Source organism: Melanerpes formicivorus, unplaced genomic scaffold (assembly GCF_026170545.1).
Source record: "Melanerpes formicivorus ecotype bairdi unplaced genomic scaffold, bMelFor1.0.p_v2 SCAF_66, whole genome shotgun sequence".
Classification (NCBI taxonomy): domain Eukaryota; kingdom Metazoa; phylum Chordata; class Aves; order Piciformes; family Picidae; genus Melanerpes; species Melanerpes formicivorus.
This window is the reverse complement of record NW_027142418.1, coordinates 1,387,460-1,410,334: the sequence shown is the minus strand read 5'-3', so window position 1 is coordinate 1,410,334 and position 22,875 is coordinate 1,387,460. Positions and strand designations below refer to the sequence as shown.

Sequence of the window (22,875 nt, the reverse complement as noted above, 5' to 3'; positions counted from 1 at the left end):
GGCTGGATGTTAGGAAGAAATTCTTCCCAGCAAGAGAGATTGGCCCTTGGGATGTGCTGGCCAGGGGAGGTGGTGGAGTCCCCATCCCTGGAGGTGTTTAGGAAGAGCCTGGCTGAGGCACTTGGAGCCATGGTTTAGTTAATTAGGTGGTGTTGGGTGATAGGTTGGACTTGATGATCTCAAAGGTCTTTTCCATCCTGCTTAATTCTGTATTCTGTATACCCTTAGTCCAAGTGCAGCCCTCCATACCCTTGCTGTCTGCAGGCCTGAGAGGCAGTGGCAAGGGGACCATGACCCTGCTGATGGCAGTACAGCCCCACACTAAAAGCCTGCAGGAAATCCTGGAGCTGATAGCATTGGGATCTCTGCCAGACTGCTTCTGGTTCCTGCTCCTGAGTCTTTTACATTAAGTCACATTGTGTCATCCCCTGGACATTGTAACCCTCCTTAGAATAGAATATGAATAAACCAAAAAGCACCAAGGTTTGTATGAAATAGATGCTTTGCAGCCTGGGGCTGGGGCACAGCCAGAGCTGGTTGGTGAGACCTCAGGGGCTGGGAGACTGAAGACACACAGACTGCACTGGGCTGCAAGGGACACCTCAGAGGTCATCCCATTCCCATCTCTTTCAGCCTGTCTTCACAAAAGCACAGCTCCAGCCCTCTGAGCTTGCACTGAAGCTGCATTTTAAATGAGTTTGTACCAGGTGTGCTTCCATGACATTATGTGTTCATGGGACCATGGCCAAGGGACTGTTTGCAAAGTGAGACAAGGGCTGGCACCCCCCCAACACAAACCACTTCAGAGCAAGGCTGTCACCTTCTGTGAGGCTGGCAGTGGCCACACAGAATCCCAGCAGGGTGGTTGGACTGCATGACCCTTGGAAGTCCTTTCCAACCCAAACCATTCTATGGTGGGGTTGGAAGGGGACCTCTGGCACAGCTTGAGACTGTGTCCTCTTGTTCTGGTGCTGGTTGCCTGCCCACAGTCTCTGTGTGAGAGCTGCTGTAAGTCAGCTCCTCGGGGTAGGGACTGGCTCCTGCCTTGCCTTGCAGGAGGCTGGATTTCATGCCTGATACATTTTTAATGAGCAGGAGAGCAGGCTGGGGGAGAAGTGCTGCTAATGCTGCACTGGGGCTATTTTTAGGAAGGCATTTGTCTGCTCATTTACAGTTCTTGCACCCAGGGACAAACAGCCAATGCTCCAATTAAGGGAATGCTAATGTGTTGGGTCTTGATTCTGCTGTCATCTGGGCAGGTGCTGCTCTGAAAGAGCTCTGTTGAAGTTCAGGAGTGGATCTGATCAAAGATGAGATCGAAGGCAATCTATTTAGCAGCTCTGCCTGCAGTGGGGAGCACAGCCTGCAGTAAAAGCAGAGAGCTTGGTTGCATAGCATCATCACCATCACTGGAGGTGTTCAGGAGGAGACTTGATTGGGTGCTTGGTGCCATGGGTTAGTTGTTTAGGTGGGTTGGATTGGTTGATGGGTTGGATGTGATGATCTTGAAGGCCTCTTCCAACCTATTCTATTCTATTCTATTCTATTCTATTCTATTCTATTCTATTCTATTCTATTCTGTTCTGTTCTGTTCTGTTCTGTTCTGTTCTGTTCTGTTCTGTTCTATTCTAGGCTCAGCCTCCAGCCCGTTCCTAACCCAACACAGTGTGCAACAAGGCTGGGGAGAGGCCTTGAGCACAGCCCTGTGAGGAGAGGCTGAGGGATCTGGGGTTGCTTAGCCTGGAGAAGAGAAGGCTCAGGGGTGACCTCATTGCTCTCTCCAACTCCCTGAAGGGAGGTTGTACCCAGGTGGGGGTTGGTCTCTTCTCCCAGGCAAGCAGCACCAGAACAAGAGGACACAGTCTCAAGTTGTGCCAGGGGAGGTTTAGGCTGGATGTTAGGAAGAAGTTCTACACAGAGAGAGTTGTTGGCCATTGGGATGTGCTGCCCAGGGAGGTGGTGGAGTCACCATCCCTGGGGGGTGTTCTAGAGGGGATTGGATGTGGCACTTGGAGCCATGGTTTAGTCATGAGGTCTGTGGTGAGAGGTTGGACTTGATGATCTTTGAGGTCTCTTCCAACCTTAGTGATACTGTGATGCTGTAATGTGGCCTCACCAGGGCAGAGCAGAGTGGGAGGAGAACCTCTCTGACCTACTGACCACAGCCCTTCTAATCCACCCCAGGATGCCCTTGGCCTTCTTGGCCACCAGAGCACATTGCTGGCTCATGTTCATCCTTCTATCCACCAGGACCCCCAGATCCTTTTCCCCTTCACTGCTCTCCACAGGTCAGTCCCCAACCTGTACTGATAATTGGGGTTGTTCTTTCCCAGGTGCCAGCCTCTCCCCTTGCCCTTGTTGAGCTTCCTTCAGTGTCTCCCTGCCCAGCTCTTAGCCTGTGCAGGTCTGGCAGCACACTGCTCTGATTTGGTGGTGAGAAGCCCAGGGACAAGAAGCCTTTCTCTGTCTCATCTGGAGGATCAGTGCCGGTTTGCCATCGAGCAGGAGGCGGAGGGGGGAAGTCAGCGAGCAGGACCCGGGAGCTGCTCACGCTGCCTGTTGCCATCTAGTGGAGCTGGTCGAGCTCCAGCCTGCCTGCTCCCTCCTCCCCCCGGGGCACACAGCATGGCAGGGAACCTCTCTGCTGGCTTTTTCGCCCTCCTGCCCGGGCTGTGCCACCTGCGTTCCGACACAGCATCTGTAAGCCTCTGGAGATCGCTGGGCTCTGCCTTTGCCAGCTGCTGGTTTAGCTCACAGCACACTCATTGCACTGCCTCTGGGGAGGCTGCTGGGCTCTGGGGAGGCAGCTGGGCTCTGGAGAGGCTCCGGGGAGGCTGCTGGGCTGCGAGGAGGCTGCCGGGCTCTGGAGAGGCTCTGGGGAGGCTGCTGGGCTGTGGAGATGCTGCTGGGCTCTGGAGAGGCTCCGGGAAGGCTGCTGGGCTCTGGGGAGGGTCCGGGGAGGCTGCTGGGCTGTGGAGAGGCTGCTGGGCTCTGGAGAGGCTCTGGGGAGGCTGTTGGGCTCTGGGGAGGCTGTTGGGCTCTGGAGAGGCTCCGGGGAGGCTGCTGGGCTGTGGAGAGGCTGCTGGGCTCTGGAGAGGCTCTGGGGAGGCTGTTGGGCTCTGGGGAGGCTGTTGGGCTCTGGAGAGGCTCCGGGGAGGCTGCTGGGCTGTGGGGAGGTTGCTGGGCTCTGGAGAGGCTCCGGGAAGGCTGCTGGGCTGTGAGGAGGCTGTTGGGCTCTGGGGAGGCTCTGGGGAGGCTGCTGGGCTGTGGGGAGGCTGCTGGGCTCTGGAGAGGCTCCGGGGAGGTTTCTGGGCTCCGGAGAGGCTGTTGGGCTGTGGGGAGTGATGCCCAGCTCTGGGAGTGAGAATCAGCAGCACCAAGCAGGGTCTGCATCAGAGTCCTTTATCAACTTCATCAAATCTAATTATCCCCAGGGCCAATCCAGGCTGGGTGAGGAGTGGCTCCAGAGCAGTCCTGCTTGGAGCAAGGGCCCCAAACCTGAACCCAGTATTGGAGAAGCAGCCTCAGCAGTGCTGAGCACTCAGTGGTGAGGCAGAGACCCATCAGAAGCTGATTCCTGTGCACATTGTGTTGAGCAGCAGTGTTGCCTCCCTGCTCCTGAGTGTGCTTGCTGGGGATGGAGCCTCAATGGAAAAAGCCAGGATCACTAAGTACTGCACGGGGATGACTCCTGAGTAAACAGCAGAAAGCATCACAATGCAGAACCAAGGGATGGAAACAAAAGTGCTCAACTCTGGCATCTGCAGCCAGGGCACATCCAGGATCTGGCTCTTCTCCCTCTGCTGACAGAAGGTTCATTAACATCACAAAGCTACTTGTGAATTCTTTAAGGACTTTTGTTCTTCTCAGGCCGGCTGCCTGCAGACAAGCCCCAGTGACTGACAGCAACACTGTGCTGCAGGAATTCTTTCCAGGGAAGAAGATGCAGAAAAAGACATATTGCCCAGCCCAGGCCTGTCTGTGACTTCCCTGCCCTTGTGCACCCTGGGAACGCTGGCTGAGAAGCTTTGGTCACAGGATCACTGATGTGAGGGGTTGGAAGGGACCTCTGTAGACATTCCAGGCCAACCCCCAGCCAGAGCAGGAGCACAGAATCCAGCACAGGTCACACAGGAACACATCCAGACAGGGCTGCAAAGGTTCCACAGAAGGAGACTCCACAACCTCTCTGGGCAGCCTGCTCCAGGGCTCTGGGACCCTCACAGTCAAGAAGTTCTTCCTCATGGTGAGCTGGAACCTCCTGTGCTGCAGTTTCCATCCCTTGCCCCTTGTCCTATCCCAGGGCACAGTGAGCAGAGGCTGTCCCTGTCCCTTCCCTCCTGACCCCCAGCCCTCAGCTCTTGATCTACATTGATCAGATCCCTCTCAGTCTTCTCCTCTCCAGACTAAACAGCCCCAGGGCTCTCAGCCTCTCCTCCCCAGGCAGTGCTGCAGTCCCTTCAGCATCCTTGTAGCCTCCCTTGGACTCTCTCCAGCCGATCTCTGTCCCTCCTGACCTGGGGAGCCCAGAGCTGGATGCAATATTCCAGGTGAGGTCTCACCAGGTCAGAGCAGAGGGGGAGCAGAACCTCCCTGGATCTGCTGGCCACTCTTCTGAATGCAGCCCAGGACCCCACTGGCCTTCTTGGCCCCCAGGGCACATTGCTGTCCCATGCAGAGCTTGCTGCCCACCAGCACTCCCAGGTCCTTCTCCACAGTGCTGCTCCCCAGCAGATCCCCTCCCAGCCTGTGCTGCTGCAGTCACCTGGTCACCTGTTGCACAGCTGTGAGCCTCCACTGCAGGTGTGTTTGTTGCCAGCCTCTTTCTCTGGCTGTCAGACACTGCTATGGAGACATCAGCTCAGTTCATGGATCTGACACAACTTTCTTCCAGGCTCCTCTGTGCTTGCAGCAGCTTGGTGGTGCTGTGAGAAGGCCCTGTGCCAGCTCCTTTGTTCCAAAGGAAGGATCTAAATCATTTAATGTTTCAAAAACATGCCTGGAAATCAGTGGAGGGGATTAGAAGCAGCAAAGCTGTTCAAGTTCAGCGCACAGCCATCAGGGTTGAAACAAGTGTCAGAGGTTCCTCTCGCTCCAACTTGGTGATGAAGGCTCAGAACAAGCACAGCAGAGACAGAGACTCTGAGCTGGAGCCCATGCTGGTGTGAAGCTGGCTTGGTCCAAGTGAGGTGAAGAATGCAGGCTAACATCAGAGAATCGCAGCAGCACAGAGAGGTTGGGGTTGGAAGGGAGCTCTGAAGATCATCCAGTCCAACCCCTCTACCAGAGCAGGAGCACCCAGGGCAGGTCACACAGCACTGCATCCAGAAGGGTTTTGGAAGTCTCCAGGGAAGGAGACTCCACAACCTCTCTGGGCAGCCTGCTCCAGGGCTGCAGCACCCTCACAGTGAAAAAGTAGCTAAAGCCTGAGCAGGGGATGAAGCAGTGGCTAAAGCCTGAGCAGAGGGTGAGGCAGTGGCTAAAGCCTGAGCAGGGGCTGAAGCAATGGCTCAAGCCAGAGCAGGGGCTGAGGCGACGGCTGAAGCCAGAGCAGGGGCTGAGGCGGCGGCTCAAGCCTGAGCAGGGACTGAGGCGACGGCTAAAGCCTGAGCAGGGGCTGAGGCGGCGGCTCAAGCCTGAGCAGGGGCTGAGGCGGCGGCTAAAGCCTGAGCAGGGGCTGAGGCGGCGGCTAAAGCCTGAGCAGGGACTGAGGCGACGGCTAAAGCCTGAGCAGGGGCTGAGGCGGCGGCTAAAGCCAGAGCAGGGGCTGAGGCGGCGGCTCAAGCCTGAGCAGGGGCTGAGGCGGCGGCTAAAGCCTGAGCAGGGACTGAGGCGACGGCTAAAGCCTGAGCAGGGGCTGAGGCGGCGGCTCAAGCCTGAGCAGGGGCTGAGGCGGCGGCTAAAGCCTGAGCAGGGACTGAGGCGACGGCTAAAGCCTGAGCAGGGGCTGAGGCGGCGGCTCAAGCCTGAGCAGGGGCTGAGGCGGCGGCTCAAGCCTGAGCAGGGGCTGAGGCGGCGGCTAAAGCCTGAGCAGGGACTGAGGCGGTGGCTAAAGCCAGAGCTGGGGCTGAGGCGGCGGCTCAAGCCTGAGCAGGGGCTGAGGCGGCGGCTAAAGCCTGAGCAGGGACTGAGGCGGCGGCTAAAGCCTGAGCAGGGGCTGAGGCGACGGCTAAAGCCTGAGCAGGGGCTGAGGTGGCGGCTAAAGCCAGAGCAGGGGCTGAGGCGGCGGCTAAAGCCTGAGCAGGGGCTGAGGCGGCGGCTAAAGCCAGAGCAGGGGCTGAGGCGGCGGCTAAAGCCAGAGCAGGGGCTGAGGCGGCGGCTAAAGCCTGAGCAGGGACTGAGGCGGCGGCTAAAGCCAGAGCAGAAGCTGAGGCGGCGGCTCAAGCCTGAGCAGGGGCTGAGGCGGCGGCTAAAGCCTGAGCAGGGACTGAGGCGGCGGCTAAAGCCTGAGCAGGGGCTGAGGCGACGGCTAAAGCCTGAGCAGGGGCTGAGGCGGCGGCTAAAGCCAGAGCAGGGGCTGAGGCGGCGGCTAAAGCCAGAGCAGGGGCTGAGGCGGCGGCTAAAGCCTGAGCAGGGACTGAGGCGGCGGCTAAAGCCAGAGCAGAAGCTGAGGCGGCGGCTAAAGCCAGAGCTGGGGCTGAGGCGGCGGCTAAAGCCTGAGCAGGGACTGAGGCGGCGGCTAAAGCCTGAGCAGGGGCTGAGGCGGCGGCTAAAGCCTGAGCAGGGGCTGAGGCGGCGGCTAAAGCCTGAGCAGGGACTGAGGCGGCGGCTAAAGCCTGAGCAGGGGCTGAGGCGGCGGCTAAAGCCTGAGCAGGGACTGAGGCGGCGGCTAAAGCCTGAGCAGGGGCTGAGGCGGCGGCTAAAGCCTGAGCAGGGACTGAGGCGGCGGCTAAAGCCAGAGCAGGGGCTGAGGCGGCGGCTAAAGCCTGAGCAGGGACTGAGGCGGCGGCTAAAGCCTGAGCAGGGGCTGAGGCGGCGGCTAAAGCCTGAGCAGGGGCTGAGGCGGCGGCTAAAGCCTGAACAGGGACTGAGGCGGCGGCTAAAGCCAGAGCTGGGGCTGAGGCGGCGGCTAAAGCCTGAGCAGGGGCTGAGGCGACGGCTAAAGCCTGAGCAGGGGCTGAGGCGGCGGCTAAAGCCAGAGCAGGGGCTGAGGCGGCGGCTAAAGCCTGAGCAGGGGCTGAGGCGGCGGCTAAAGCCAGAGCAGGGGCTGAGGCGGCGGCTAAAGCCTGAGCAGGGACTGAGGCGGCGGCTAAAGCCAGAGCAGAAGCTGAGGCGGCGGCTAAAGCCTGAGCAGGGGCTGAGGCGGCGGCTAAAGCCAGAGCTGGGGCTGAGGCGGCGGCTAAAGCCTGAGCAGGGGCTGAGGCGGCGGCTAAAGCCTGAGCAGGGACTGAGGCGGCGGCTAAAGCCAGAGCTGGGGCTGAGGCGGCGGCTAAAGCCTGAGCAGGGGCTGAGGCGGCGGCTAAAGCCTGAGCAGGGACTGAGGCGGTGGCTAAAGCCTGAGCAGGGGCTGAGGCGGCGGCTAAAGCCTGAGCAGGGGCTGAGGCGGCGGCTAAAGCCTGAGCAGGGGCTGAGGCGGCGGCTAAAGCCAGAGCCGGGGCTGAGGCGGCGGCTAAAGCCTGAGCAGGGACTGAGGCGGCGGCTAAAGCCTGAGCAGGGGCTGAGGCGACGGCTAAAGCCTGAGCAGGGGCTGAGGCGACGGCTAAAGCCAGAGCAGGGGCTGAGGCGGCGGCTCAAGCCTGAGCAGGGGCTGAGGCGGCGGCTAAAGCCTGAGCAGGGACTGAGGCGACGGCTAAAGCCTGAGCAGGGGCTGAGGCGGCGGCTAAAGCCTGAGCAGGGGCTGAGGCGGCGGCTAAAGCCTGAGCAGGGGCTGAGGCGGCGGCTAAAGCCAGAGCAGGGGCTGAGGCGGCGGCTAAAGCCTGAGCAGGGGCTGAGGCGGTGGCTAAAGCCTGAGCAGGGACTGAGGCGGTGGCTAAAGCCAGAGCTGGGGCTGAGGCGGCGGCTAAAGCCTGAGCAGGGGCTGAGGCGGCGGCTAAAGCCTGAGCAGGGACTGAGGCGACGGCTAAAGCCAGAGCTGGGGCTGAGGCGGCGGCTAAAGCCTGAGCAGGGGCTGAGGCGGCGGCTAAAGCCTGAGCAGGGACTGAGGCGGTGGCTAAAGCCTGAGCAGGGACTGAGGCGGCGGCTAAAGCCTGAGCAGGGGCTGAGGCGGCGGCTAAAGCCTGAGCAGGGGCTGAGGCGGCGGCTAAAGCCTGAACAGGGACTGAGGCGGCGGCTCAAGCCTGAGCAGGGACTGAGGCGACGGCTAAAGCCTGAGCAGGGGCTGAGGCGGCGGCTAAAGCCTGAGCAGGGACTGAGGCGGTGGCTAAAGCCTGAACAGGGACTGAGGCGGCGGCTCAAGCCTGAGCAGGGGCTGAGGCGGCGGCTAAAGCCTGAGCAGGGACTGAGGCGGTGGCTAAAGCCTGAGCAGGGACTGAGGCGGCGGCTCAAGCCTGAGCAGGGACTGAGGCAGTGGTTGTTTTAGGCTATGCCTTCAAAATTCAGTTAGAGATGTTGAGCAGAAAAGTAGGAAGCATATGAACAAATCACTCTTGGGTGTGAAAAGGAAACAAAAGATTATTCTTGAATAAGAGGAGCTGTACCAGAACAACTCTTCCCTCTTCTCTTCTGATCTCTGGCTGTTCTGCTTTGCTTGGGAGAGATGAAGTGCTTCTGGCTGGCCTTGGCTAAGTCTAACTTCTCTGCTCCTTTCTCTTGTCCCTTTTGTACAGGGGGATATGGGGGAGGTAGGAAGAGGGAAGCTGGTAGCTTCCCCTGGTCCTTGGCCAGGGGTAGTCCTTACTCTGTGCAGTTCTGGGCTCCTCAGGTTAGGAAAGATGTTGAGATGCTGGAAGGTGTCCAGAGAAGGGCAAGAAAGCTGGGGAGGGGTCTGGAGCACAGCCCTGTGAGGAGAGGCTGAGGGAGCTGGGGTTGCTTAGCCTGGAGAAGAGGAGGCTCAGGGGAGACCTTCTTGCTGTGTACCACTCCCTGAAGGGAGGTTAGAGCCAGGTGGGGGTTGGTCTCTTCTCCCAGGCAGGCAGCCAGCAGCAGAACAAGAGGACACAGTCTCAAGCTGTGCCAGGGGAGGTTTAGGCTGGAGGTGAGGAAGAAATTCTTCCCAGCAAGAGAGATTGTCCCTTGGGATGTGCTGCCCAGGGAGGTGGTGGAGTCATCATCCCTGGAGGTGTTCAAGAGGGGATTGGTTGTGGCATTTGGTGTCATGGTTTAGTCAAGAGGTCTGTGGTGAGAGGTTGGACTTGATGATCTTTGAGGTCTCCTCCAGCCTTGGTGATTCTGTGATTCTGTGAAATGCAGCTTCCTCCTTTCCCCTAAAAGAGTCTCTGAGCAGGAGCTTGAGACAGACTTCAGCTGAAGGTGAAAGTTGGAACACAGCTAATTATCACAGGTCATTAGTGACAGAACAAGAGGGAATGGCCTCGAGCTGCCACTGGGTAGGGTTAGACTGGAGAATAGGAAACATTTTCTCATGACAAGAGGATTGGAATGTGCTGCCCAGGGAGGTGGTGGAGTCCCCAAGCCTGGAGATGTTTAAAGGTGGTTTGGATGTGATGCTTGGGGCTGTGGTTTAGGGGTGACCCTTGTAGAGTAGGGTCAGTGGTTGGACTTGGTGATGCTGAGGCTCTCTTCCAACCTGAATGCTATTCTGTGGTGCTTGGTTGTGACTTCCATTGCAAAAGCTTTCAGGATCAGCTCTGCAGAGCTTCTCCAACCTTGTACTTGGAGCTTGAACCTAGGGCTCGGTGAAACACATCACAACAGAGATGTCATTGAAGAGGAGAGGATTCTGTAAGGACCCCTCTGGGTGTGGGGGACAAGCAAACTGCTGGGCTCAGCCTGCTGGCCACCCTTCCACTCTTTTCTCTGAGGTGCATTGCCAGAGTGCTACTAATGTTTTAGATCAAAGAGGACTGCAAAAGCACACTAGAAATCCTTTTCCAGGTCTGTATTTTTGCTGTGGTTTGGTGTTTTTCTCCTCTTCCTCCCCTTCATTTGCTGGGTAGTCAAGCCTGACAGGCTTTTAATGCTGTGCCAGGTTCTCTGGGAGCTGCAGAGTCCTTCCTTCTAATGGCTGCATGATGTAATTCCATTTCAGCATCCTCTAAATCGCTCCTTCTGCTCCCACAGAGCTCACATGGACATTCCAGTGAGACTTGGGACAGGCTGAGAGCTGGGCACAGAGAAACCCAAGGAGGCTCAACAAGGAGAAGTGCAGAGTCCTGCACCTGGGCAGGAAGAATAAACTGCAGCAGCGCAGGCTGGGAGGTGATCTGCTGGAGAGCAGCCCTGTGGAGAGGGACCTGGGAGTGCTGGTGGAGAACAAGTTCTGCATGTGCCCTGGGGGACAAGAAGGCCAATGGGGTCCTGGGGGGCATTGGGAAGAGTGTGTCCAGCAGATCAGGGAGGTTCTCCTCCCCCTCTGCTCTGACCTGGTGAGACCTCACCTGGAATATTGCATCCAGCTCTGGGCTCCCCAGGTCAGGAGGGACAGAGATCTGCTGGAGAGAGTCCAAGGGAGGGCTACAAGGATGCTGAAGGGACTGCAGCACTGCCTGGGGAGGAGAGGCTGAGAGCCCTGGAGCTGTTTAGTCTGGAGAGGAGAAGGCTGAGAGGGATCTGATCAATGTCTATCAAGAGCTGAGGGCTGGGGCTCAGGAAGGAAGGGACAGGGACAGCCTCTGCTCACTTGTGCCCTGGGATAGGACAAGGGGCAATGGATGGAAACTGCAGCACAGGAGGTTCCAGCTCAACCTAAGGAAGAACTTCTTGACTGTGAGGGTCCCAGAGCCCTGGAGCAGGCTGCCCAGAGAGGTTGTGGAGTCTCCTTCTGTGGAGCCTTTGCAGCCCTGTCTGGATGTGTTCCTGTGTGACCTGTGCTGGATTCTATGCTCCTGCCCTGGCAGGGGGGTTGGACTGGAATGTCTCCAGAGATCCCTTCCAACCCCTCACATCCTGTGAGCTGTGTGTGCATGCAGGTGGAAGTTTTGCTTTATGCATGGGTGTTTAATCCTGGTGTGGCCTTAAACTATCACAGGTGGCAAAGCAGAGGCAGCCCTGCAAGAGTGTTGGGTACCCAGAGCTGGTTGTGATCAAAGGTTTCAAAGGTTTCTCCTTTCCCTCAGTAAATAATTTCTCCCCCCAAACATGAAAGCTTCTTCCTTTCATTATTCTGGTGCAGTACTAACTGACCAGAGAGGAGAAGAAAAATCAGGAGGGGAAAAAAAACAAACCTCAAACCCTTCAGGACTTAAGAAGTTGGCCTTTGAACCCAACTTTTCAGCACCTTGCTTCAGCAAGGCTTTGGTGCCACAGAGGCTGCTGACTGATGCCTGTGCTGTTGCACTCTGTGGTGCTGATCTTTGCCTGCTCCTCAGCAAGCTGCTGCTCACCCTCTTGGGCTGTCCAGTTCAATGGAGACAGGGATCTGCTGGAGAGAGTCCAGCAGAGGGCAAGGAGGATGATCAGGGGACTGGAGCACTGTCTGGGGAGGAGAGGCTGAGGGACCTGGGGCTGTTCAGACTGGAGAAGACTGAGAGGGGATCTAATAAATGTTCATCAATAACTGAGGGCTGGGGGTCAGGAGGGAGGGGACAGGGACAGCCTCTGCTCACTTGCTCCCTGTGATAGGACAAAGGAGCAATGGATGTAAGCTGCAGCACAGGAGGTTCCACCTCAACATGAGGAAGAACTTCTTGACTGTAAGGGTCCCAGAGCCCTGGAGCAGGCTGCCCAGGGAGGTTGTGGAGTCTCCTTCTGTGGAGCCTTTGCAGCCCTGTCTGGATGTGTCCCTGTGTGACCTGTGCTGGGTTCTATGCTCCTGCTCTGGCAGGGGGGTTGGACTGGAAGATCTCTTTGGGTCCCTTCCAACCCCTCACATCCTGTGAGCCTGTGAAAAGCCATCCCCAGGCTTGTTTGTCTTCGAGAGGAGAACCAGGCTTGGCAAACTGCAGCTCAGCTTTAGTGAGAGAGGTCAAGATTGGACTCTTGACACCATGAATTGCAAGAGAGAAGTGGAAGCTGTATTGCCACTGGGTGTGCTCCTGCATCTTCCTCACCTGAGCTGGTGGAGGTTTTCCTGCAGGACTCTGGGGCATACACCAGTGTGGGCTGGATGCTTCTGAGCAGTGCATCGTGTTGCTGCACCAACAACCCCAGGCACTGCTCCAGGCTTGGAGCAGAGTGGTTGGAAAGTTTCTCATCAGGAGAGGACCTGGGGGTGCTGGTTGGCAGCTGGTTGAAGATGAGTCAGGTTGTTCCCAGGTGGCCAAGAAGGCCACCAGCAGCCTGGCTTGGAGCAGCAGTAGTGTGGGCAGCAGGAGCAGGGCAGGGATTGTCCCCTTGTACTCAGCACTGCTGAGGCCACAGCTTGAGTGCTGGGTTCAGGTTTGGGGCCCTCACTCCCAGAAGGACATTGAGGGCTGGAGCAGGTCCAGAGAAGAGCAACAAAGCTGGGGAAGGGTCTGGAGAATAGAGTTGGGGAGGAGCAGCTGAGGGAGCTGGGGGTGTTAAGCCTGGAGAAGAGGAGGCTGAGGGAGACCTCATTGCTCTCTACAGCTCCACGAAAGGAGGTTGGAGCCATGTGGGGCTTGGGCTCTTCTCTCTACTGTCAGGTGATAGGATGAGAGGAAAAAGCCTCAAGCTGTGCCAAGGAGGTTTAGGTTGGAGATTAGGGAAAAATTCTTTGCTGCAAGAGTGGTCAGGGATTGGCAGAGGCTGCCCAGAGAGGTGGTGGAGTCCCCATCCCTGGAGAGGTTCAAGAAACCTGGGGACATGGAGGTGTTGGGTTGATGGTTGGACTTGATGATCCTTTCCAACACATGGTCATTTCCAACCCAACCCATGCTCTGATCCTGTGTGCTGCAGTCACATTGGTCAGATTCCCAGCACCCAGGGAACTGCTGCTCTGGCCCTGGACTCAGCCTGAGTCACAGACTCACAGAATGGCCTGGGCCAGAAGGGACCTCCAAAGCTCATCCAGTCCAACCCCCTGCACTCAGCAGGGACATCCTCCACTGGATCAGGTTGCCCAGAGCCCTGTCCAGCCTCACCTTGAATAGCTCCAGGCTTGGAGCCTCAACCACCTCCCTAGGCAGCCTCTTCCAGTGTTCCACCACCCTCCCAGTAAAGAGCCAGGATGTGTTCACTTAAGTAGTGGTGAGGGAAGACTCCAAGCAATAATCAGAACACATCAGGGTTTTACAGGTGCAGCAGAGCCCAGTGTTGACTTCCTGGGAATTCAAGACCTGCAGGGGGAAGCTGTATTAGCACCATGGAAAATGTGGGGCAGAGAGGACTGGAGGTCAGCTAGAAAGTACTGGAGGTCATAGAATGGTCTGGGTTGAAGGGACCTCCAAAGCTCATCCAGTCCAACCCCCTGCACTCAGCAGGGACATCCTCCACTGGATCAAGTTGCCCAGAGCCCTGTCCAGCCTCACCTTGAAGATCTCCAGGGATGGGGCCCCAGCCACCTCCCTGGGCAACCTGTTCCAGTGTTCCACCACCCTCCTGGTAAAGTCATTTTGCAGGTCACAATTTACCCTTGGCTAGAACTGGTCTTCAGGCCATACACACGGGTAGCTGACCTAGATGAAAGCCTCCTCAGGGTGTTCTTATGAACAAAGAAGTCATTTCCTTTGAGGCTGTGTCTTATCTCCACTCAGAACTTAGCATTACCCTAGGGAAGTTCAACCCAGCTGGGTGCAGGCTCGTTCAGCAGCCCCTCTGGCTGTTGCTGGATGTAAATGCTCACCTGTAGCAGAGCTCCACGGCTCCCAGAGCCCCCTCTTAGCTTTGTGCTGCAATCTGCATCCCTAAATAAATCTCATGAGGGTCACTGGTGACTTTTCTTGGACAAAGATCATAGAGAATTCAGGGACTTCAAGAGTAGCTTTAAGGAAATCGTTGAAAGGTTAGCTAATGATGCTCCCTTTTAATCTGCTCTTTGTTCATGCTCAGAATAGCTTGGATTGGTTTGGGCCAGCCTGGGTTGTTTTGCAGTCAATACCTCAAGTGGGAGCTGAAAATCAAAATAAGGGAGGGTTTGGATGAGAGAAAAGGGGGAAAGAAAAAAGCAGAAAGAATTACTGTTTCAAGCTGGAGGAAGGGCAGGTTGTTAAAAGATTTGTAATAAATGAAAGCAGCAAAAAATCAATTTCCAGCAGGAGCAGCCATGGGATGGATAACCAGGACATGACTCCAGCCACAGGGAGAGACAATGGAACCCAAACAGAGAAGAGCACAGGATCACAGGATGTGAGAGGTTGGAAGGGACCTCTGGTGATCCTCCTGCCGCAGCAGGAGCACAGAATCCAGCACAGGTCACACAGGAACACATCCAGACAGGGCTGCAAAGGCTCCACAGAAGGAGACTCCACAACCTCTCTGGGCAGCCTGCTCCAGGGCTCTGGGGCCCTCACAGTCAAGAAGTTCTTCCTCATGCTGAGGTGGAACCTCCTGTGCTGCAGTTTCCATCCATTGCCCCTTGTCCTATCCCAGGGCACAGTGAGCAGAGGCTGTCCCTGTCCCTTCCTGACCCCCAGCCCTCAGCTATTGATAGACATTGATCAGATCCCTCTCAGTCTTCTCCTCTCCAGACTGAACAGCTCCAGGGCTCTCAGCCTCTCCTCCGCAGGCAGTGCTGCAGTCCCTTCAGCATCCTTGTAGCCCTCCCTTGGACTCTCTCCAGCAGATCCCTGTCCCTCCTGAACTGTGGAGCCCAGAGCTGGATGCAATACTCCAGGTGAGGTCTCAGCAGGGCAGAGTAGAGTGGGAGGAGAACCTCCCTGAATCTGCTGGACACACGCTTCCTAATGCAGCCCAGGACCCCATTGGCCTTCTTGTCCCCCAGGGCACATTGCTGTCCCATGCAGAACTTGCTGCCTACCAGCACTCTCAGGGCCTTCTCCACAGAGCTGCTCTCCAGAAGATAGTAACATAGTATCACAGTATCACAGTATCAGTCAGGGTTGGAAGGGACCACAAGGATCATCTCGTTCCAACCCCCCTGCCATGGGCAGGGACACCCCACACTAGATCAGGCTGGCCAGAGCCTCATCCAGCCTGGGCTTAAACACCTCCAGTGATGGGGCCTCAACCACCTCTCTGGATAACCCATTCCAGGGCTTCACCACTCTCATGGGGAAGAACTTCCTCCCAGTCTGTCCTGCTGCAGTTTATTCTTCCTGCCCAGGTGCAGGACTCTGCACTTCTCCTTGTTGAGCCTCACTGGGGTCCTCTCTGCCCAGCTCTCAGTCTGTCCAAGTCTCTGAATGGCCTCACAGCCTTCAGGTGTCTCAGCCAAGCCTTCCAGTTTGGTGTCATCAGCAAACCTGCTGAGCAGCCTCTGTCTGTCTGTGCCCTCATCAATGCCATTGATGAAGATGTTGAACAGGACTGGACCCAGCACTGATCCCTGAGGGACTCCACTGGTTACAGCACTCCAGCTGGACCTGGCACCAAACCATGGAGTTGGTTTGGTTTGGAAATGACCTTTAAGGCCACCCACCCATTACCTAACTCACTTTGTCCTGTTGTGCTCCCTGCTTTGGTTTGCTTTGGGGGGCAGGTTCCTGTCACCCAGTGTCCCACCCCAGGTGGAGCCCAGGCTGAGCTCTGAGTGTGCTGCAGTTCAAAGAAGGATGTGACTTGTAAGTGCTAACCAAACAGCTCTCACTTCTACACTCTGCTTCCCTGCAGCCTTTCCACTCTGGGGACAGCTCAGCAGAAAAAGGCTCTCAGGGAGGTGAATCTGCAGGGATCTACCGAAAGGCTGATCCTGTGTTGCCTGTTGTGATTGAGGAGGCTGTAAATCAAGCATGGAGGTGACACTCTTCCTCTTGCCTTTCTGCAGGAGCTCTTTGATCTCTAAGTGCAGCTGTTCAGCCTGATGCCACATTCTAGCCCACTGTCAGCTGACACCTGAGCCCCCCTGCCACCTGCCCTACCTCAGCTCAGGGGCTGCACCCTCTGCCCTCAGCACCTCAGCCCCTTCAAAGCCTGGCATGAGAAAACTGGGGGGTGGGGAGTTAGGGTTCTGAGCGACTTCTGTGGCTTCTTATAGAATCATAGAACCATTAAGGGTTCTATGGGAATGATGTCTAAGATCATAAGATAGTTGCTGGAAGGTGTCCAGAGAAGGGCAACAAAGCTGGGGAGGGGTCTGGAGCACAGCCCTGTGAGGAGAGGCTGAGGGAGCTGGGGTTGCTTAGCCTGGAGAAGAGGAGGCTCAGGGGAGACCTTCTTGCTCTCTCCAACTCCCTGAAGGGAGGTTGTAGCCAGGTGGGGGTTGGTCTCTTCTCCCAGGCACCCAGCACCAGAGCAAGAGAACACAGTCTCAAACTGTGCCAGGGGAGGCTCAGGCTGGATGTTAGGAAGAAATTCTTCCCAGCAAGAGAGATTGGCCATCGGGATGTGCTGCCCAGGGAGGTGGTGGAGTCACCATCCCTGGAGGTGTTTAAGAAGAGCCTGGCTGAGGCACTTGGTGCCATGGTTTAGTTGATCAGATGGTGCTGGGTGAGAGGTTGGACTTGATGATCTCTGAGGTCTTTTCCATCCTGGTTAATTCTATTCTATTCTATCACTGAGTCCAACCACAACCCAGCTCCCATGCCACTAAACCACATCCTGAAGCACCACATCTGCAGCTTCTGGAACACCTGCAGGGATGGGGATTGCAGCACCTCCCTGGGCAGCCTGTTCCAATGCCTGATCACTCTTGCAGCAAAGACATTTTACTTCATCTCCACCCTAAACCTCCCCTGGAACAACTTCAGCCCGTTTGCCCTCATCCTGTTTCTGGTTACTTGGGAGAAGAGACTAACAGCAGCCTCACTCCAGTCTCCTTTCAGGGAGTTGTAGAGAGCAATGAGGTGTCCCCTCAGCCTCCTCTTCTCCAGGTCAAACAATCCCAGCTCCCTCAGCTGCTGCTCATCTGATGTCCTCCAAACCCCTCACCAGCCTCACTGGCCTTCTCTGGGTACTATCCAGGACCTCAATATCATTCTTGTACTTCTTACTCCCTTTGAGATGGTTTTGCCTCTTGAGGTGTCATCCTCTCCCTGATCTTAGGGAAATTGGGGATCCAAGGAGGCAGCTGTTACATTTCAGCGCCCTCCATAGCTGGGAAACCTGGCAGGCATTTAATCACATAGCTCTTACTGCTCCAAGTGCCCCTCATGCTTGTACCTTGCAGAACAGACACAGAGCAGTGCTGAGCACACACAGGTTGTGTCCTGTGCTGCCCCAAAGTCAGCCAGAGGAGTGGTGCTGTGGCATCAGGAGGAGCTCCTCTGCTCATCCCTCCTGACTTCTCTCCCTGTGCTGCACCAAGGTAGACCAGAGGAGTGGTGCTGTGGCATCAGGAGGAGCTCCTCTGCTCATCCTTCCTGACTCCTCTCCCTGTGCTGCACCAAGGTAGACCAGAGGAGTGGTGCTGTGGCATCAGGAGGAGCTCCTCTGCTCATCCCTCCTGACTCGTCTCCTTGTGCTGCACCAAGGTAGACCAGAGGAGTGGTGCTGTGGCATCAGGTGAAGAGGAGCTCCTCTACTCATCCTTCCTGACTCCCCTCCCTGTGCTGCACCAAGGTAGACCAGAGGAGTGGTGCTGTGGCATCAGGAGGAGCTGCTCTGCTCATCTTTCCTGCCTGCTCTCCCTGGCTTGCTGCCTTCTCCCCCCAAGGAGAGCAGGTTACTGAAGCAGTGACAGACGCCTGCACGCTTGCTGAAACAAGGCTTTCCCCCCAGCCTGCTGTGCCAAGAATGCTGCCGAGGAGCTGTGTGGCCCTGCTGGTCGGCTTCCTCCAGCTCAGGTTTGCAGTGGCATTCCACCTCAGCCCCTCTGCGATCCGTGCCTCGCTCCTGCTCCTTCCCTCTGCGGAGCATAATGGATCCTTTAAGCTTTGAAAGCGGAGTTGTTTGTGGCCTAAAGTAACAAATCAGTGTTGGAATGCCTGCTGTCTGTTGGAAATGATTTGGGGGGGTAATAAATTTTCTGCTACAAAGCAAGCAGGCAGAGTTTTCATAATGCTGAACAGTTTGGACTTGTCTTGAAGGGAACAATGTCGCTGGAGCAATGTGCTTGTTCCAACTATTTGTTATTACAAAAGACAGCCTCCCCCCCCCCCCCCCCCCCCTTTTCTTTCTCATATATTTTTTCCCCTCCTCTTCCTTAAGGTAGAATCCTCATCAGGTTTCATGCTTTGCTGGGACTTGTTTGATTTCCTCTGGTAACCAAATAAAAATATTTGAGCCTGGTTGTGGGTCCTGCTGCAGCTTTGAAAGGCAATCTTCCCCCCCCCCCCCCCCCCTTTTCCTTTTTGCCTTTTTTTTTATCTTTTATTTTTTCTTTTATTTTTCCTTTTATTTTTTTCCTCTGTTTTTCTTTTATGTTTTCTTTCATTTTTTCCTTTCATTTTTTCCATTTTTTCCCTCTTTTATTTGTTATTTTAATTTTTTTTAATTTTATTTTTTCCTTTTTTCTTTCCTTTTTTTCTTTTATTTTTTCTTTTATTTTTTTTCTGGTGTTTTTTATCTTTTCTTTTCTTTCTTCCTTTCTTTTTTTCCCCTTTTATTTTTTATTTTGGTCTTTTTTAAAATATTTTCTTTTATTTTTTTTTTCTTTTCATTTTTTCCCTCTTTTCCCCCCTTTTATTTTTTATTTTTATCTTTTATCTTTTTTCCTTTTTTTTATCTTTTCTTTTATTTTTCCTTTCATTTTCCCCTCTTTCCCCCATTTTTTCTTTTATTTTTCCTTTTTTTCTTTTATATTTTCTTCTAATTTTTTCCTTTCATTTTTCCCCCTTCCCCCCCTTTTATTTTTTATATTTATCTTTTATTTTTTCTTTTATATTTTCCTTTTTTCCTTTAATTTTTCCCCTTTCCCCCCTTTTATTTTTATTTTTATATTTTTCCTTTATTTTTTCCTTTTTTCTTTTATATTTTCTTTTATTTTTTCCTTTCATTTTTTCCCCTTTTATTTTTTATTTTATCTTTTAGTTTTTCTTTTATATTTTCCTTTTTTCTTTTATCTTTTCTTTTATTTTTCCTTTCATTTTACCCCTTCCCCCCCTTTTTGTCCTTTATTTTTTCCTTTTTTCCTTTTCTCTTTACTTTTATTTTTTCTTTTCATTTTCCCCCCTTTTTTCCCCCTTTTATTTTTTATTTTTCTTTTAGCTTTTCTTTTATTTTTTCTTTTATATTTTCTTTTATTTTTTCCTTTTTTCTTTTATATTTTTTTTAAATATTTTTCTTTCATTTTTTCACCTTTTTTCCCCCTTTTATTTTTTATTTCATCTTTTATTTTTTTATCTTTTCCTTTTTATATTTTATCTTTTCTTTTATTTTTCCTTCATTTTATTCCCTTTTCCCCCTTTTATTTTTAATTTTTATATTTTTTCTTTTATTTTTTTCCTTTTTTCTTTTATATTTTCTTTTATTTTTTCCTTTTTTTTTTCTTTTTTTCCCCTTTTATTTTTTTATTTTTATATTTTATTTTTGCTGTTATTCTTTCCTTTTTTTCCCTTTCTGTTTTCTTTGATTTTTTGCTTTCATTTTCCCCCTTTTCCCCCCTTTTATTTTTATCTTTTATTTTTTCTTTTTTTTTTTCTTTTATTTCTTTTATATTTTATTTTATTTTTTTCCTTTCATTCCCCCCCCCCACACTTTTTTTTTTTCTTGCTTTTTATTTTACATTTTACTCTAGACTGCTTAGGAAAAGCCTTCACATAGAATCACAGAACTGCCAGGGCTGGAAGGGACCTCAAGGATCAGTCAGTTCCAACCCCCTGCCATGGGCAGGGACACCTCACACTACAGCAGGTTGCTCACAGCCACATCCAGCCTGGCTGCAAAAACCTCCAGGCAGGAGGCTTCCACCACCTCCCTGGGCAACCTGTGTCAGTCTCTCACCACCCTCATGGGCAACAACTTCTTCCTCACAGCCAATCTCAATCTCCCCACTTCTAGTTTTGCTCCATCCCCCCCAGTCCTATCACTCTCTGACACCCTCAAAAGTCCCTCCCCAGCTTTCTTGGAGCCCCCTGCAGATACTGCAAGGCCACAATTAGGTCTCCTCAGAGCCTTCTCTTCTCCAAGCTGGAGAAGTGCTGCCCTTTATGCTAAAGGGCGTTTCAAGAGGGTTTAGTTACTCCTAGAACTTCTCAGAGCATTGAAGCATAGAGTGGGTTGGATTGAAAAGGACCTTAAAGCTCATCCAGTTCCAACCCCCTGCCATGAGCAGGGACACCTCCCACCAGCACAGGTTGCTCAAGGGCTCATCCAGCCTGGCCTTGAACACCTCCAGGGAGGGGACAGCCACAGCCCCACCCCAGGCAACCTGTGCCAGTGTCTCACCACCCTCACTCTCAACAATTTCTTCCTCATCTCCAGGCTCAGTCTCTCCTCTCCCAGCTCAAAGCCATTGTCTCTCATTCTGGCACTTCAAGCCCTTGTCAATAGTCCCTCCCCAGATCTCCTGGAGCCCTTCAGGTACTGGAAGGCTGCTCTGAGGTCTCCCTGGAGCCTTCTCTTCTCCAGCATGAACAGCTCCAACTCTCTCAGCCTTTCACAGAAACGTCCAGGTTGGAAAAGACCCTCAGGATCACCAAGTCCAACCAATAACCCCTGAATCACCCCTGAATCATATCCAAAAGACCTTGAAACAGGCTTGGGGACTCCACCATCTCCCTGGGCAGCACATTCCAATCCCTGACCACTCTTGTCATGCAAAATGTTTCCTACTTTCCAGTCTCACCCTGCCCTGCTGCAGCTTGAGGCCATTCCCTCTTGCTCTGTCACTAATTACCTGTGAGAGGAGGCCAGCAGCAACCTCTCCACAACCTCCTTTTGGGGAGCTGTAGAGAGCCAGGAGGTCTCCCCTCAGCCTCCTCTGTTTCAAACTAAATAGCCCAAATAATGCTTCTAGAGGAACTCTTCCCTTTACCAAAAAGCAAAGAAGAAATAGCCAATAAAACACAGTAAAAAAACCACAGGGGAGGTTCTGCAGCCCTCTGAGCATCTTTGTGTCCTCCTCCAGCCCTGCTCCAACAGCCCTGCTCCACTTCTGAGAGCTGTGGGCATGGCCTCTCCCCAGCAAGAACATCCCAGGGCTCTGCATTTGCAGGAATCAGCTCTGCTGCTGGAGCTGTGTCTCTCTGGGGCCATATTTCTGTGTCCTTTAGTCCTATTCCATCTCTTACAAAGCAGGAGCTCTCTGGCCACACAGGAAATTCACTTACTTATTGATCTTCCTGAGGGCCTGGGGATGTAATTCTGTCTTTATTACATCAGATTTTAGAAGGTATTTTTGAACAGTGGCAAAAGCATAAAGTTACAGGAGAAACAAAGCTCACTAAAAGGGGGGGGGAAGGAAAGGAGCAGCAATGTCTCTTGTCTCAGAACCTGGGCTGTGGAGGCAAGGCAGTCAGTATGCAGGCATGAGGGAGAGAGGGAAGATCCTAGCAGCTTGTGCTCCTCAGGAGCCATGTATCAGCAAAGCTAATTTTAGACTCCATTTGCAAGCTTCCATTTTCCCTCTGTTTTAAGCCCTAGGAAGAAGCTGCAAGAGTTTCTTGTGCAGCTTTTTATCCCAGCAGGGTTATCAGAGCTACCAATCTTTGTAGCCTAAAGCTTGGCTTGGCAGCTGGTGAGGTTTGCCATGAAATGGCTCAGCCTGGGCTGGTTTCCATGCAGCAAATGGTAATCCTCTTTTCATAGAATCATAGAATCAACCAGGTTGGAAAAGACCTCAGAGGGCATCAAGTCCAACTGATTACCTAATACCTAACACCTCCTTTCAGGGAGAGGTATAAAGCTATGAGGTCTCCCCTCAGCCTCCTCTTCCCCACACTAAACACCCCAGCTCCCTTAGCTGCTCCTCCCCAGCCCTGTTCTCCAGACCCTTCCCCAGCTTAGGTGCCCTTCTCTGGACCTGCTCCAGCTCCTCAATGTCCTTCCTGGAATGAGAGCTCCAAAACTGAACCCAGCATTGAAGGTGTGGCCTCAGCAGTGCTGAGTACAAAGGGACAGGCACTGCCTTGGTCCTGCTGGCCACACAGACCAGGAGGCTGGTGGCCTTCCTGGCCAGCACCAGTGTCTCAGTGTCCCATCTGCAGCACAGAGTCTCATCTGGTATTTAAGGCAAATGCTCACATCCATTGCAGACATGCTTTTGCTGGGCAGCTTTGCTGGGATGCTGCTAGAAGCAGCTCCTTGTCCATCAACCTGGGTTTGGTGAGTCAAAAAGCAGAGAAGTTGCATATTAAAAAGGGAAAAAAAGTGGAGGAGTGTTCTGCTTGGATTCCCTGCTCCCTTCTAGGAATACTCAGGGAATTGTCCAAGCAGATAGGAAATTAAGACAGCTGAAACTTCATTTTCTTAAGGATTTTGGAATGGAATGGAATGGGATAGAATAGAATAGAATAGAATAGAATAGAATAGAATAGACCAGGTTGGAAAAGACCTCAAGTCCAAATTCTCACCCAACACCATCTAATCAACTAAACCATGGCACCAAGTGCTTCATCCAGACTCTTCCTAAACACCTCCAGGAATGGGGACTCCACCACCTCCCTGGGCAGCACATCCAAGCTAGAAAGGGGAGACTCAAATCAGACATTAGGAAGAAGTTGTTCCCCATGAGGGTAGTGAGAGACTGGCACAGGTTGCCCAGGGAGGTGGTGGAAGCCTCCTGCCTGGAGGTGTTTGCAGCGAGGCTGGCTGTGGCTGTGAGCAACCTGCTGTAGTGTGAGGTGACCCTGCCCATGGCAGGGGGCTTGGAACTGGGTGATCGTTGAACAGGGAAGTCATTCTGCCCTGTGCTCACCACTG

At 53.6% G+C, this 22,875-nt stretch overlaps 1 protein-coding gene across 1 annotated transcript; it reads left to right on the top strand.

Moving 5' to 3' along the window:
• The first annotated feature begins 5,437 nt into the window (after positions 1-5,437).
• Positions 5,438-8,518, top strand: LOC137453425 (trichohyalin-like). Its single transcript, XM_068162688.1, has one exon. It carries the CDS (start codon positions 5,438-5,440, stop codon positions 8,516-8,518), a length of 3,081 nt encoding a protein of 1,026 aa, XP_068018789.1.
• Positions 8,519-22,875: the final 14,357 nt, after the last annotated feature.

Coding starts and splice junctions, on each gene's coding strand:
- LOC137453425 (XM_068162688.1), top strand. CDS start 5,438: ATGAAGCAGTGGCTAAAGCCTGAGCAGAGGGTGAGGCAGTGGCTAAAG.